At 49.2% G+C, this 14,567-nt stretch overlaps 3 protein-coding genes across 3 annotated transcripts; 1 reads left to right on the top strand and 2 right to left on the bottom strand.

Annotated features, from left to right (window-relative positions):
* Positions 1 to 2,616: 2,616 nt before the first annotated feature.
* LOC139822707 (uncharacterized) lies at positions 2,617 to 4,545 on the bottom strand. The gene has a single exon (XM_071794659.1). The coding sequence runs from the start codon at positions 4,543 to 4,545 to the stop codon at positions 2,617 to 2,619; it is 1,929 nt and encodes a 642-aa protein (XP_071650760.1).
* Positions 4,546 to 4,643: 98 nt separating this feature from the next.
* On the top strand, positions 4,644 to 6,092 carry LOC139822706 (stromelysin-1-like). Its single transcript, XM_071794658.1, has one exon. The coding sequence runs from the start codon at positions 4,644 to 4,646 to the stop codon at positions 6,090 to 6,092; it is 1,449 nt and encodes a 482-aa protein (XP_071650759.1).
* A 3,307-nt stretch (positions 6,093 to 9,399) lies between these two features.
* On the bottom strand, positions 9,400 to 14,155 carry LOC139822705 (uncharacterized). Its single transcript, XM_071794656.1, has 6 exons — positions 14,018 to 14,155; positions 13,823 to 13,933; positions 13,673 to 13,750; positions 11,351 to 11,582; positions 11,032 to 11,239; positions 9,400 to 10,434 (listed from the first exon to the last, which is right to left on the bottom strand). The coding sequence occupies exons 1-6, from the start codon at positions 14,153 to 14,155 to the stop codon at positions 10,011 to 10,013; spliced, it is 1,191 nt and encodes a 396-aa protein (XP_071650757.1). The 3' UTR covers positions 9,400 to 10,010.
* Between the last annotated feature and the right edge of the window lie 412 nt (positions 14,156 to 14,567).

The raw sequence follows: 14,567 nt of genomic DNA, 5'->3' as shown, positions 1-14,567 counted from the left end.
TAGCCGTCCATACGGCCGCCGCGGCGAGTCTCTCACCGGCCGTGGAATCCCTCGCGGTGACGCGCTCGCGCGCCCTCTCGGCGAGCCGTCGATCGGCGACGTGTCGCTCGGCGAGCTCGCCGCTTCGCGAATACGCGACGTCGTGCTCCCGACACGCCGCGTTCAACGGATTGATGCCTTCTTCGCCGCGCGCTAGTCTCTTCGCTAGACGCGTACCGGGCCCGCAGAACTGATAACCGGGTATGTGCAGTTCGAAGGGAAGAGCGTTTATCGCGCGATTGAGCAGACCGGTGCCGCGCATTCGGTCGCGGTTGCGCGAGGAGGATTCGCTTCTTCTTAGTTCGAACGGGAAGTCGATGATTCACCGTTCACAGGGCGAATGCACTCGTAGCAGTCCTTGATGAGCGGCGGCGGACCGTCTATGTGCGTTCGCTGCCACGGACGATTGTAGTGTCGCATGCACGGGCGATATCTCTGCACCTCGGGATCCGCTTGTATATGTTCCGGCAAACGGTCCCACAACAGGTGCACGTATCTCCCAAATTGACGCAACAGAAGGACCTTCGGAACGTATTGCAACTCTTCCGCCGTTAGATTGAGAATTTCGTAACTGTCCACCAGTATGGGAAACACATTACCGTGAGACATCTCACCGATGCGCGCGAACGATTCGTTGCTTTTAGAAAATAAATTTTTTTCTACGGATACGGCGACACGCTCGCGCTACTTATACCCGCGCGCGAGGCGTTTGCGCACGCGCGACGAAACGAAACGACGTCCGCGCTTCCCTCCCTTTTTTCCGGCGCGGAACTCGGAAAGACTTTGAGCGACGCGATAAAAGAATTTAAAGAGGAGTTCGTTACCGTGAAGAATACCGCGGATAGGCACGAGGTTGAAATCATCGCGATCAAGACCGTTTTGAAGGATCTCAAACAAAATGAGCGTGGAAAAACGTAGACTCGTCGAAGAATTGCACGCGCCGGCGCGAAAAAACTTTCCTCGCCGCCGCGTCGTGGTGCGCGGTTACGACGACCTGTGGCAGGCCGACGTGGTCGAGATGCGCCCCTATTCGCGCGCGAACGCGGGCCACAATTACATTCTGACGGTCATCGATGTGCTGAGCAAGTACGCCTGGGCGATCCCGCTCAAGACCAAGGGCGGAAAGGAGGTCGCGACGGCTCTCCGAAAGATCTTTCGCGAGGACGCGCGACACCCCAGGAATCTGCAAACGGACAAAGGAAAGGAATTCTACAACGCCGACGTGCGCAAAATCCTCGACGAGCGCGAGGTGAATCACTATTCCACGTATTCGGTGATGAAAACGTCGGTGGTGGAGAGATTCAATCGCACGCTGAAAAACGACATGTGGAAGCTCTTCACGCTCCAGGGATCGTACAGATGGATAGACTCGCTGCCGCGCCTCTTGTCGAATTACAATCGTCGCAGACACAGAACGATCCGAATGCGTTCGGCGGACGTGACGCCCACCGTCGCCAAAAAATTGCTGCGCACGGTGTACGGTCGCGCGAAGATAGCCGCGCCAGCGAAATTTCGAGTCGGCGATCCGGTGCGCATGAGCAAATTCAAAACGATCTTCGAAAAAGGCTACACTCCCAATTGGACCACCGAGATCTTTCGCATAGCCAAAGTACAAAGGACCAATCCCGTTACGTATCTGCTGAAAGACGTTCGCGGAGAAGCGATAGCCGGAGGATTTTACGAACACGAGTTGCTGCGCGTCTCCAATCCCGACGTCTATCTCGTGGAAAAAGTCCTGCGCAAGCGCGGCAATCGAGCGTTCGTGAAGTGGCTGGAAATGGACAGTTCGCACAATTCGTGGATAGATAAGGCGTCTGTGTTGTAAAAAGAAAGAAATACTTAGACATTCGTAGACACGCGCAACGCTTACTTTATTGTCAATAAAAGTTTACACATTCGTCGATTTGTTTCTTACGTGTTATTGATTTTTACGATAAAACAATTTTTAAAGCGTACAATATTGTTTCCCCTTTTTTTACAACGGTATTTTGTAATGTCCCCACGGAAGCGTCTCCTCGCCGTTCGACGTCACGTATCGCTTGTCGTCGTGCGGACTGAGGGCTAGTTTTTGCTCCGACACGGTGTTAACCTCGTGCAGCGTCGAGCGTATGCACGACTGGCGCGTTTTCAGCTCGCGCGCGTTCCGCAGGCACGCCACGTAATCCTCGAACGTGATCCTCTTCGCGACTACGTTTCTCTTGACGCCCTTTATTCTCTTGGTGTCGTCGCGTCCGAGTACCTTGTAAGTGTACATCTTCGCTCTGAGGCCCACGAACTCCGTCATGATCGCGCCGTTGTTCTCGTCCTTCATCAAACCGGGCACCTTCTTGTTGACGCGCGGCATACCGTGCGCGTTGTTCTCCGCGTAATCGCTCATGTCGAACCTGTGCACGTCGCGTTTCATACGCTCGTACGCGTCTTCGCACTCCAGCGAATAGATCAGACTGTCCGTATCCGTGTAGGCAATTCGACAACGGTCGCGATAGAGCGGCACCATGTAGTCGTAGTGAAACTCGAAGAGACGCGTCTTGGATATCTCGAGAATAGACATACACACGTAGATCGGCTTGTTGAATTTTACCTCGAGCCTTCGCAGCTCGATCGCCACCACAGATTCTCCGAGAAGACGCTCCTGCTGTGAAAGTTCGGCTTAGCGATCAACGCCTCCGCGCCGTATCTCCCGTCCCATCGCGTCACGAGACGCACGTCCACGTGATCGCGCACGTTCTCCATCGTCTTGCCGAAGACGGCGTTGTTCATCAGTTTGTACAAATTCCGTTCGAACTCGTTGCTCGCGCGCGTCCTAAGCGCGGTGTTCAGCTCGATGTAGACGCGAAGCCACGGCGACTGGGCGAATCGCAGAACGCGACGAACGCGCGTCAGACGCATACCTAGTCGCAGACATTGCTGCAGGTTTCGATAGTGCGTCACGTAGCGCGATTTGTCGTAGAGAGTGGCGAGCAGTTTCTCCTGTCGCTTGCCGGGCGGTTTGTCGCGCGTCGGGCACAACGACAGATCCGTGTGGGCGTCGTGCAGGTCCCGCGGGTACTCGAGATCCACCTCCAAAATGTAACCGACGTCGCTGTCCGTCGGCACGGTCGTCGCGTCGAAATTCTCAGGGTCGTCGAGCCACTGGAAATTCGCGTAGGGCAACGATTCGCTCATAGCCCAGCCGTACAGATTGTTCACGTCGTAATACATGAGATACGTAGTGGGCTGGGACGAGTCGTGCGTCGGTACGTGCCTGTTGTTGGCTCGTGCGTACCTGAGCGAACATTGACTGAGGCCGCCGCTTATTCCGCGTTCCACGAACAGCACCATGTCGATGTCGGTGAGCAGCTCGAAACGCACGCCGGTGTACCTCAGCATGGCGTCCCACGTGTACCCCGGCAACGTGTAGTAATGCGCGGGATCGAGCCCGTAACTCGCCGAACACGCGTCCCAAAAATTTTCAAATATATCCGCCAGAAGAAGCACGTCGGTCTTGAGATACAGATCGCTGTACTCGCCGAGATCTCGCACGCAAAAACGTCGCCAGACCCTCGTCGCGTGCTCGTAGTCGCTCTCGCTCGCGGTCTCGCCGGTCAGGGAGCTGTAAAAGGCCTCGCGCGGCGGAAGCTCCGTATCCCGCAGTTTGTCCGCGCCGTCGACGTACTCGTATAGAAACACTCCCTTGCGAGTGAGCAGATCGAGATCCTCCGCGCTCAAATCCGCGTACTCCGAACGCGTAATTCTCAGCTTGTCCTTGTTCAGATAGGACGCCAGGGTTTCGATACTCGCCGCTAAAAATTTATACGAGTCCACGAATCGAAGCTTCACGTACCGATCCCATTTCCCGTCCGTCTGCGTCTCCTTAACGGTCTTCGAGAAAGATACGTAGCTTTCCTTCGTGAGCGGCAGCAGATCGACCCCGACCTCGAAATCGTTCGCGATTTTCTCGATTACGAAGTGCGCGTCGTAACCCGACAAATTGTGAAAAAACACGGGAATCACGTAAACGTTTCTGTAATTCAGATTGCAACGAGAATGCGCCGGACCTCTGTAACGTCCGGTTAGGTGACAGTGATCCCGCACGCGCTTGTCCTCCGGTTGAAACGGTTTCCCGCACACGTGACAATGAGTCGCGAGCAGAAATTCGCTTTTCTCGTCCTCCGTAAGTTCCACCATCGCTATATTGGTGGAAAATTTATTCTTAACGCGACGCGCGAGAACGCGAAGCTCGTTCACGAACCACGAAACGCAATCCTCGCCGCGACGATATCTGTACGCGGACGCGGTATCGTCGTAGGTGCAGCACAGATAGTAGCCCAGGCTGAACGGTACGTGACGCTGATAAGCGTATCTTTCCGTTCTCGGGCCCCCCTCGACGTTTTCCCTCTCCCGTCGTTCGAGAAGACACTCCAGATCCGCGTACACCACGAAGGGAAATCGCTCCTTTCTGTCGTAATTGTCGAAAGACAGCCACTTGTTGCTCTCGTTCGGGAGAACGACGGCGCAGTCGTTCATTCGGCCGCAGTCGACGCTGTGGGCGGCCAACTTATCGCGCGTATAGAAATAGTGTAGACATCTGCGAAATAACGTGCGAGCGATTACTGTGCGTATGTATGCAGCTCGCGCGCGTAATCGCGTTAACCGCGTGTTTTATCGCCGCGGGGTGCATCAATTCCACAATTACGGACGAAAATTACGCGCTCACGTTCGATTACCTGCAGAAATACGGATATCTGTCCAAAGACGTGGACGCGGTTCCGGCTCAGAGACGAAACGACGTTCTTCGCAAAGCCTTCGAGGATCTTCAGAATTACTACGATTTACCCGGCGACGGAACGCCCAACAACGAAACGCTGCAATTTATGAGAAAACCGCGATGCGGTTTCCTAGATATCCTGAAGCACGGAACGAAAGCGAGCCTGTCCAAATGGCCGAAGACGCACCTGACGTGGCATTTTCACTTAGCCGACGGGACCGAGCTGAACACGGCGCGGGCCGCGTTCGACCTGTGGTCACAGCATTCGGCATTGACGTTCGAACACTCCGAAACGCCGAATGCCGACATTATAATATCTTGGCGACGCCTACGTCACTATAACACGAACACCAAGGTAAACGGAGCATTTTGCTCGGACAAATTCGACGGCCCCGGCAACGTGCTCGCCCACGCGTCTCTCCCGACGGACCAAGCGGGGTTCGTCTCCGAGGTGCACGTCGACGGGGACGAGCCGTGGCACATTTACGTCAACAAACATCCCGCGGTTAAGTTTTCCTTGCATTACACGCTGACGCACGAGATCGGCCACTCCCTCGGATTGGTGCACAACGGGCGCAAAACATCGGTGATGTTCGCGATACAGCCGGACCAGCAGTATCCGGTGAAGCTCGACCAAAACGACATCGCCGACATTCAACGTTTGTACGGTGAAACAATTACGAACGACCCGCCGCGTCGGACGCCGACGCCGGCGCCGCTGCCGCCGCCGCCGCCGCCGTCGCCGGACCTGTGCAGCCTCGATCGCGTGAACGGGATATTGATTTTGAAAAATCGAATGTACATCTCGTACAAGCGTTACGTTTGGTCGATCGATCTGGACGGTAGGACGTACAACGGACCTTTAGCCCTCTCGAGTCACATGAGTTTTCTTCACGACAATTACACGCGCGTGATCGCCGCCTATCAATCCCCGTCCGGCGATCTCGTGGTGTTCGTAGATAATTTGGTATACTTGGTTCAATATCCGGAATTTAGTCTGCGGCCAGGTTGGCCGAAGACCCTGCAGGAACTCGGATTTCCCGAAAACACGTTGATCAACGGAGCGGTGAACACCCACAGAGGACGTTCCTACGTGGTGTTCAACGGTAACGCGGTGGGCGAGATAGACGAATGCGACAAGGACAAGAGAGTCGCCAAATTCACACCCCTCGAGGCGACGTTTCCCGGAATACCGACCGGCGTGACGTCGATCTTCCGCTACGTCGACGGCAATCTGTACTTCACCACTCGGGCGCAGTTCTACAAATTCAAACGAATTTACGAGGACCGTCTCGTCAGCCGGTAAATTCGATCTGCGGATGCTGAATATCGTCTGCCCTAAGGCCGAACTGCTGCAGCAGTTGCGCGATCTCCTCGATCGAATCGTACGCCTCAACGATAACTCGCTAACGTCGGCGGCGAGCGATTATTGGAACGATGACGACACCGGGGTTCGGCTCTCCGATCTCCGCATCCGCCGAAAGAAGTAGAGGACCGCGCAAATTTCCCACACCGCGCCACGCGCGACATAAGTCAGATCTTTCCTACTTATACCGACGTGTCCCTCCCAAGGCATCAGTGTCGCGTCGTCAGCCGAATACGACGCGTCGGAAAAAAAATCAGAAACGAACGGTTACCGCGGCGCGAAATGTTCTCGACGTTGGCCGATCGACCCGCGCCGAGGAGTATTTCCCCTACGGAGACGACGGATTCGGAGGCGAACGACAACGGCAATAAAAGGCGGAGGATCAGTTCGATGGACGATCGCCATTATCTTCCTCGTCGCCAGGAGTCGCGTCGCAGCTCTCATCCTCCCACCGACGCGCCCGTCGAGGACGATCGTCGTCGTCATCATCAGGAGTTTCGTTTCAACTTTCGCCCTCCCACCGACCAGCCCGTCGAATTACCCTCTGTGCGCGTCCTGACGACGCGTTATCTGCTGACGACGACTGGCTACAAGTACATAGCCATAGGTATCACGATCAAGTCGCCGTGGTACAGTATTCATACCACGCCTTCGTACGTGGATATCGCCCTGGGAGACAAACAAGGCAGGGAAATCTCCTTGACGCTCGACATGTGGAAAGGACTGGTCGAGCGCAAGCGCGACGTATTGTCGTGCATGGAACGCGCTCTCTCCGACGTAACTCACCCCCCCTCGCCGATGTCGATCGGAGGGATGACGCTGCGATTCGGAGTGATCAACAACGGGCCGATCGTACGTATGGAGCTACCCAACCTGGCTCGCGTGGCGATGGTGCGCAAAACCCTGCTCACGCTGTACGATCTCCAATTTTGCGTGGATTGCGTCGTCCGTGCGCTGAGCGCGGCGACCGAGGAGGTCGACGCAAAGTTTTCGCGCTATCGGGAGATAGCCGCCGCCGCGATGAAAATGGAAACTTCGGTTCAGACTGCGATACTGAAGAGCGATTTCTTCGATCCTGACAACATCGTCGACTGCGAGATAGCCGCGCTCTGTTTCCAATCTTTATAACGATGTCGCGTCTACGAAATGTATATATTCGCGTGAGCGAAACAATGTAAACGCGTTTGTATTATTTTTGAATAAAAAAAAACAATATATGCGTATCTCATCTGTGCGCTTTCTCTTTCTGTTTCCCCTTTTTCCCAAATCCGTATACCCATCTCCGCGCGACCGCGCTTACCCCCCGCGGTCGCGGCGATCGCGTCGTCCGCGACGCGGATCGAAACGACCTTCGGACCGAGAGTAAAAAAAAAAACGACGACGAAGACAGGCGCGCGAGACCCCCCGCGAAACGAACCACCTCGAACGCGTCGTTCTCCCCCCACCCCCGAAACGTCGAGAGGAGCGACCTCGAACGAGTTCGGACGCGCCCGAACGCGCGCGAGCGACGACGACGAAGAAAAAAAACAAACAAAAAAATATTGGCCCGCGATTCTCGAAAACGGTCGGTAACGGCGCGAGCGCCGCTCCGAGCGCCCTCTCGGAAAACGCCAGCGGCCCCGCAGAGGAGCAACCTCGAACGAGTTCGGACGCGCCCGAACGCGCGCGAGCGACGACGACAAAGAAAAAAAAACAAACAAAAAAATATTGGCCCGCGATTCTCCAAAACGGTCGGTAACGGCGCGAGCGCCGCTCCGAGCGCCCTCTCGGAAAACGCCCAAGTCCCCGCAACGAGCCCCCGTTGGCAGCCCTGTTCCGCGCCGAGCCCCCGTTGGCGGGCCTGCCACACCCAACCTTACCCCATGTGTTCCCCTCGCGTCGCGCTCCCCCTCCCGCACAGTAATCTCTTCCCCCCGCATAGCCCCCCTCCGGTGACCCTTAACACCGTCCCTCGACCCCCTCGCCCACCGCTTACGGCGCTCCCCCCGCGGCAGCGAAGCTCCCCCCGACCCCGTTAACCGCAAGAAAGATCCCTGAGGCAGGAGTATATGTTACCCTCCTACTATAAGCTAACCACAGTTTACTTAAATATAAACATAAAAATGGCAAATAAGTTTAACCATTTATGTGTGAAACAAAGAGCAAAGATTGAATTGAAGTCTGGCGAAGAGCACTGAATGTCAAAATATGCCCATACCAACACACTTCCGCTTACATTCACATATATCCCTCCCTCTTCCCTCTCTTTCTCTTACTCTCACTTTTATACACATACGTACACGCTTACGCTCTATTAATAAATATGTAGGATTTATATAAATCTAATGTATTACATTTATTGTAGTTAAAAAAATTTAAAAAAAACCGGTTTCCAAAAAATTGACATTTTTTATATAAGTATATTATTACGGTATATTATTACTTATTTTTTGAATATTAATTGTTCATATATAATTAGTTTCCTTCTCCCTCTCAATTATTTCCTAAAAAATTGGAAAAATTTCGTAACCGATTTCCAAAAAAATACCGGTTCCCAAAAAGATCGGTAACGAAAAACTATACAGTTTATAGCACTCCCCAGGAAATTCTAGCCCTATTTTATATACAATTTTTTAAAATTCGATCAATTATTTCCCAAAAAATTCGAAAAACTTCTGATACCAGTTTCCAAAAAGATTGATAACAAAAAATTATACACTTTATGGCACTCCCCGGGAAACTCTACCCCTGTTTTATATACAATTCTTTAAAATTCGGTCAATTATTTCTCAAAAAATTAAAAAAATAAAAAAACCTACAGAAAATCGGTAACAAAAAACTATACACATAATTACATTCTCCGGGAAATTCTATACAATTCTTTAAAATTTGATCAATTATTTCCCGAAAAATTCGAAAAACTTCTGATACTAGTTTCCCAAAAGATCGATGACGAAAAATTATACCCTTTATGGCATTCCCCGGGTAAATCTACCCGTTTTATATACAATTCTTTAAAATTTGGTCAATTATTTCTCGAAAAATTAGAGAAATTAAAAAAACCGGTTTCCAGAAAATCGGTAACAAAAAACTATACACAGTGACACTCCTCGGGAAATTCTACCCCTATTTCATATACTTTTGGTAAAAATTCGGTCCATTGGTTTCCGAGATCATCGAACACAAACAATCAAACCGACAAACTCTGTCTCTTTATAATAATAGTATAGATTCAAGTCTCCGTAATTTTTTTTCTTTAGTAGATTCTCTTATTGCTCTTGCCCTTCTTTTCTTATCATATGTAATAGCATATTTAGCTGTGTGAGTGCCCGGTGACAATTGCAATTTTTTTTATATCTAAAATTGAAGCTTCGCCGTCATTTTTTGTGCATACTGCACTCGCAACACGGAAATCTGCTGCAGCGCTTTTACTGTGACATACGTTTTTATGCGCTTTGTGGGCTATAATATTATTTACGCTCTCATTTGCCTGACTAGACGCTGCGACAGAAAACTTTCGAGCGTTATTAGCGTATTTAGAAAACAATGCATATAAGGCTGCATATAATTTTTTATCTTTTAGCTGTATTGTTTGTGCTCCGGAATTATTTCCCCGCCTGCACCAGTTACCGCAATTTTCGTGTTGATTATAAATGTGATCGGGAATACTCTGGATGGCACTTGCAAGCTCTGCAGTTTTGCCTTTGTTCTGCGAGATTGCATAAGCAAAACATTTTTTTAAATGTGGAATTGCACCTTTTTTATTTAATTCTTTATAACTTTTCACTAACTCGTACAATTCTTTTCCGAAATTTTTTACTAAATGATTTTTATCTGCTAATTTGTATATAACTTCGGAATTTTCTTTTCGCACAGCTGCTATTGTGCTACTATCCTCGTCGCCAATAACAACTCGAACTTCAAGCCTACATCTTTTAGTACTTGGCTGTGATTAATCAGTTGCGCTCCAGCATCCGCCTCCATAGCTTTTGCGCTTCCGTGATAATTTTTGCGGCAGTTATGATCTGCTTTATCATGTCCCCGGTCACATAATGCACACTTCCTATTGCGAGTAGCATAATCCAGAATCTTTCCTCTCAAAAATCCGATGATTATTTCATAACCATTAAGGCTATCGTAGCTTCTTCCATTGCCTCTCTTGGTCCATCCCATGTCGTATGAAATTATAATATTTATTATATCTAATAATGCTGCATCCAACTCACAATTTAGATTATTATTGATGGTGGAGGATTCAAAGATTTGTAAATTAGGATAGATGTCATCAACTATTTCTGGCGGCCTATAAAAAAGTAAATAAATAGCAAATTATAAAAACATACAAAATGAAGTAGATCACAATGAAGATTTTATTTATGATTTCGTGTACTTAAAAAGTAGATATAAAAAAATAGTGTAAATTTCAGGATCACACGATAGATGATTTCTTCAAAGTAAAATAAGATTAAAGTCAGTAAAATACATTGTTATACGTACAGTACATTTTTGGTACAAATCAGAGTAATCGAAGAAATCATCTTATAAGAATTTTCTATGCGTATACACATTTTTGACATAAGTCAGTAAAATAGATTGTTATATATACAGTACATTTTTGGTACATATCAGAGTAATCAAAGAAATCATCTATCATACAGTACTATTGATACTTCTAACTTTTTCATTAGAATAATAATCTTATTATTTAATATTTTAAAAAATATAGTAGAATACATTTAAACATCTTTCATTAGCTTAAGGTAACATTCGGCCAAAAAAATTTTTTCCTTTTTTTATGTTACTTTAATCATAAAAAGCTGTAGATTATTTACAATTATGTTCTTGTATGCATGTTGTATAACTACAATTATGTAATTACTGTAAAAAAAGTATCAATTACAATTCTTCACATAATCTCTTGACATTCTGGATGACAAGACGTCTCTCCTCTTCTGCAGCTCGTCTACAACTTTCTTTTGCAGCCTTTTCAATTGCTGGTCCTACTTCTCGTTCGTACCGTTTGTACAAGTCATTTGATATTGTTGGGATATTCATAACAGCCAGTAACTTATTCAATCCAGTACAGCCCATACCAGAATGTACAGCACCTGTCAAAGCATTTGAAGTTATTTTCAGTATATATAATTCAATATTTAAATAATGTATTGAACTTTATAACAGATGAATTATTATGTATCTAAAAGTAACAACGGACATACCAAATACAGCTGCTGAATTGATGTCAGAGTAAATACGTTGTTGAGCTTGACACTCATGCTCTTTATTGGTACGAACTTCATTAATTCTTTTGCATTTATCACAACAGATAATTAAAGTAGAATCAAGTCCTGTATATTTGTCTTTTAAGACTTTATCTAAGTATAGGTATTCATTGCACTTCGAACATCTCAAATTGTTTGCAAGTACTTTGAGGTCTACGATGCGTTTCCCCTGACAGACATTTTCATCGCTCTTACATAAAATATTCTGAATACGTTTTTTTTTACTGCAGACATGGCTGTAAGTTTTTTTTTTACTCTCTTCTGCTTTTTTTCTGGCAAACCTGCCGTTTGAAATGCAAAATTGAATGGAGATTTTTTACACAACACAGAATGATAGAGGTTAGGCTCGGAGCTTGGCGGCTATACATTTGTTGCTTTTACTGCGCGCGCAACTCTGAGGAGCTCTGAGGCGCAGTGCTGCCATATCCTCGCTCTCTCCGACGTATGCTAGTATGGGCGTATATACAGATAGAGCGTCGCTATGTGTGCGCGTACAGTCATAGTAAAAAGTTTCCCTCTCCAGAGAGGCGCTGCGTACAGCAGTCTCTTTCGCCCGGCGCGCGGAACTTTTAAGAGGGACTATCACAAGAGAACGTCCTTAATAGTCGAGATGTTAGCATATACTTACCTTCTCGGTAGTTAGAGGTCAAACCGAGTGGCGACCGTTTGATAGGAAAGCATATAGCGTGATTCGAGCTCACTGGCAGCATCGTCCGGCTACAACCTAACCTTGCAGCCGCACGCTTCGAAGACGCGGCCGAGAGCAGAGGACGGCTCGCGGGAAACGCGCAAGCGGGCGGAGGTAACGACCGAGCGAGCGGAGGTGGACCGAGCTAACAACCGGCGGGTGTAAGGGCCTGGGCAGCGATATGGATTCTGAAATGCCCAGGTTATATTGTAATCGATCTAAGGAAAAAAGACGAATCGCGATAAATAAAGGACGTATCCGTATCAAGATGAAAAGTATCCGCGCTTCCATTTTCTCCGCCCGGGATATTTCCCGTTCACGTTTTATGTAATTGATAAAATACTTGCGTCTAGACAAGTCGAGCTCATAAAACAACCGTTTTCTTATAGCGTTAAACATACCCATTTAGATTGATTACGCTCAAGGGGCGATAATACGAGTTTCTAGGACACGCAGATTTACTGATATGATTCAATTTCATTTGAGTTTTGCGTCAATATTATGGTTATGAGTCTCTCGCGAGCGCACACAAATCGGCATCAACATCAGGTAACGGGGCCAGGAGTTGGCGGCACCGACGTCTTCGCCTGAAATAAACGGTCGAAACGTAACACGCGTCACTCGATGCACACGCCTATGTGGTCGGCGTCAACCACGATCAACGGTGGCAGGAGTTTGGCGACACCGACATCTTCGACAGGAACAGACGATGAAACAGCTACCAGAGCCACCTGGGACACACGCCTATATGGTCGGCGTCAACGTCAGGTAACGGCGCCAGGTGTTGGCGGCACCGACGTCTTCTTCAAAAACAGGAGGCTGGAACATCACCAAGGCCACCCGGGATACACGCCCATAAGGTCGGCGTCAACCGCAATTGACGGTGCCAGGAGTTGACGGCACCGACGTCTTCTCCTGGAATAATCAGCGGGATCGTGACCGGAGTCACCCGAGAGACACGCCTATGAGGTCGGCGTCAACCGTAGTCGACGGTGTCGGGAGTTGGCAGGACCAACGTCTTCTCCTGGAACAGGTGTCGAAATCAGAGTGAGTGGAACCTGGAAAACCACGCAAGGAGGTCGGCGTCGTTGGCGAGCGCATAGAAAAGAAACCAAACGTCTTCTTCGGGGAATTCGAGTGAAGACTAACCCGGGAGCATCCCCGAGGGAGTGCGCAGGAATCGGCCTCGACGGCCATACGAATCGACAAACATTACAGACCTGGGGCCAGGAGTCGGCGCCAGGAGAAAAGCGGAAACACATCGCGGAACACCGAGAAGCTTCCACGGGTCGAATGTTCCAGAATAAATCCACGGGGCGAGCACGTAATCGGGAAGTTGTAAACACTCAGGAATGCGAACAAAAACGAGCAAACACGGTGGCCTATCACAATAGACAGCAGAGTGGGGAGAAGCACGGCGAATCGGGGAGCCAGAAAGAGCAACGTTTCTCAAGGCAGTCTCTCGAGTACAGTGATAGCGTGCGGACGTATCTATCAACCGCACAATAAAATCGGGAATTCCCGCGTATGACGAAAAACTCGCTATACGAGAGCGAGTGGTACCGTGTTACCATCAGAATTAGATTGTTTGCCGTTAGGCGTAGGGCACTCGCATGCGAACTATTCAACTTGTGTAAATCCTCGACAAACTGAAATAAAAAAATCGTAAATTAAAGTGAACTTGTCTCAGAATTAATTAAACATACCTACCTTCTGCGTACCTCGTCCATCGGTATCGATCCATCGTTGTCCAGCGTAGATCCGGTATTCGCCAAGGAGGTGATCCAGGGGAGTTGATTCAACAGCATCGATGATCCATCCGGGGCAGGAACCTGAAACAAAGAAGAGTTATTAGAGTATCGTTAAAATTAGAGACGAAGAGTTCGCGAGACCTTCTCAGTAGATACAGGTCAAACCGAGTGGCGACCAATTGATAGGGTGATATCCAGCGTGAATCGCGTTCTCAAGTAATAGTGTCCGGTTACAACCTTGCAGCCGCACGCTTCCCAGACTGCACCCGCGGCCAACAAGCGGGCACCGGAGCTCCCGCGCATTATCCTGCGGCGAATGGAGGCGCCGAAGAAGGTTCCGGAGGTCACGACCGCGGCGCGACCGGCGGGCGGATGACGCCGCCACGGGACGTCGAACAGTAGTCAGAAGAGTTCTAGAGTCCGAGCAGCGACTCGGAGTCGACGGACGCCTCCTCCGTGCGTCATTGATGGGAGCGGACGCGTGAAGGACGAGCGGGAGTTGCTATAAAATTCCATTTAGTTTCTCTATTAGGGCACGGCGCACAGTGGTTCAATTTACAAAACTAGCTGGACAAAATTATTTAAGAGAGGAAAGTAAGCCCTGGCGTGAAATTGGCCACTCTCGCCTCTCTCTAGGCATGGAAATCGAACTTTCCGTAAAGATATTGTAAAAAATATCGTGTGCACTTCGGGGCGAAAGCTTTTTCAGACTCGT

The sequence above is a fragment of the Temnothorax longispinosus genome, chromosome 12 (genome assembly GCF_030848805.1).
Source record: "Temnothorax longispinosus isolate EJ_2023e chromosome 12, Tlon_JGU_v1, whole genome shotgun sequence".
In the NCBI taxonomy this organism is placed as follows: domain Eukaryota; kingdom Metazoa; phylum Arthropoda; class Insecta; order Hymenoptera; family Formicidae; genus Temnothorax; species Temnothorax longispinosus.
Note: the sequence above shows the minus strand (reverse complement) of the source record. Positions and strands in the feature narration are given on the sequence as shown.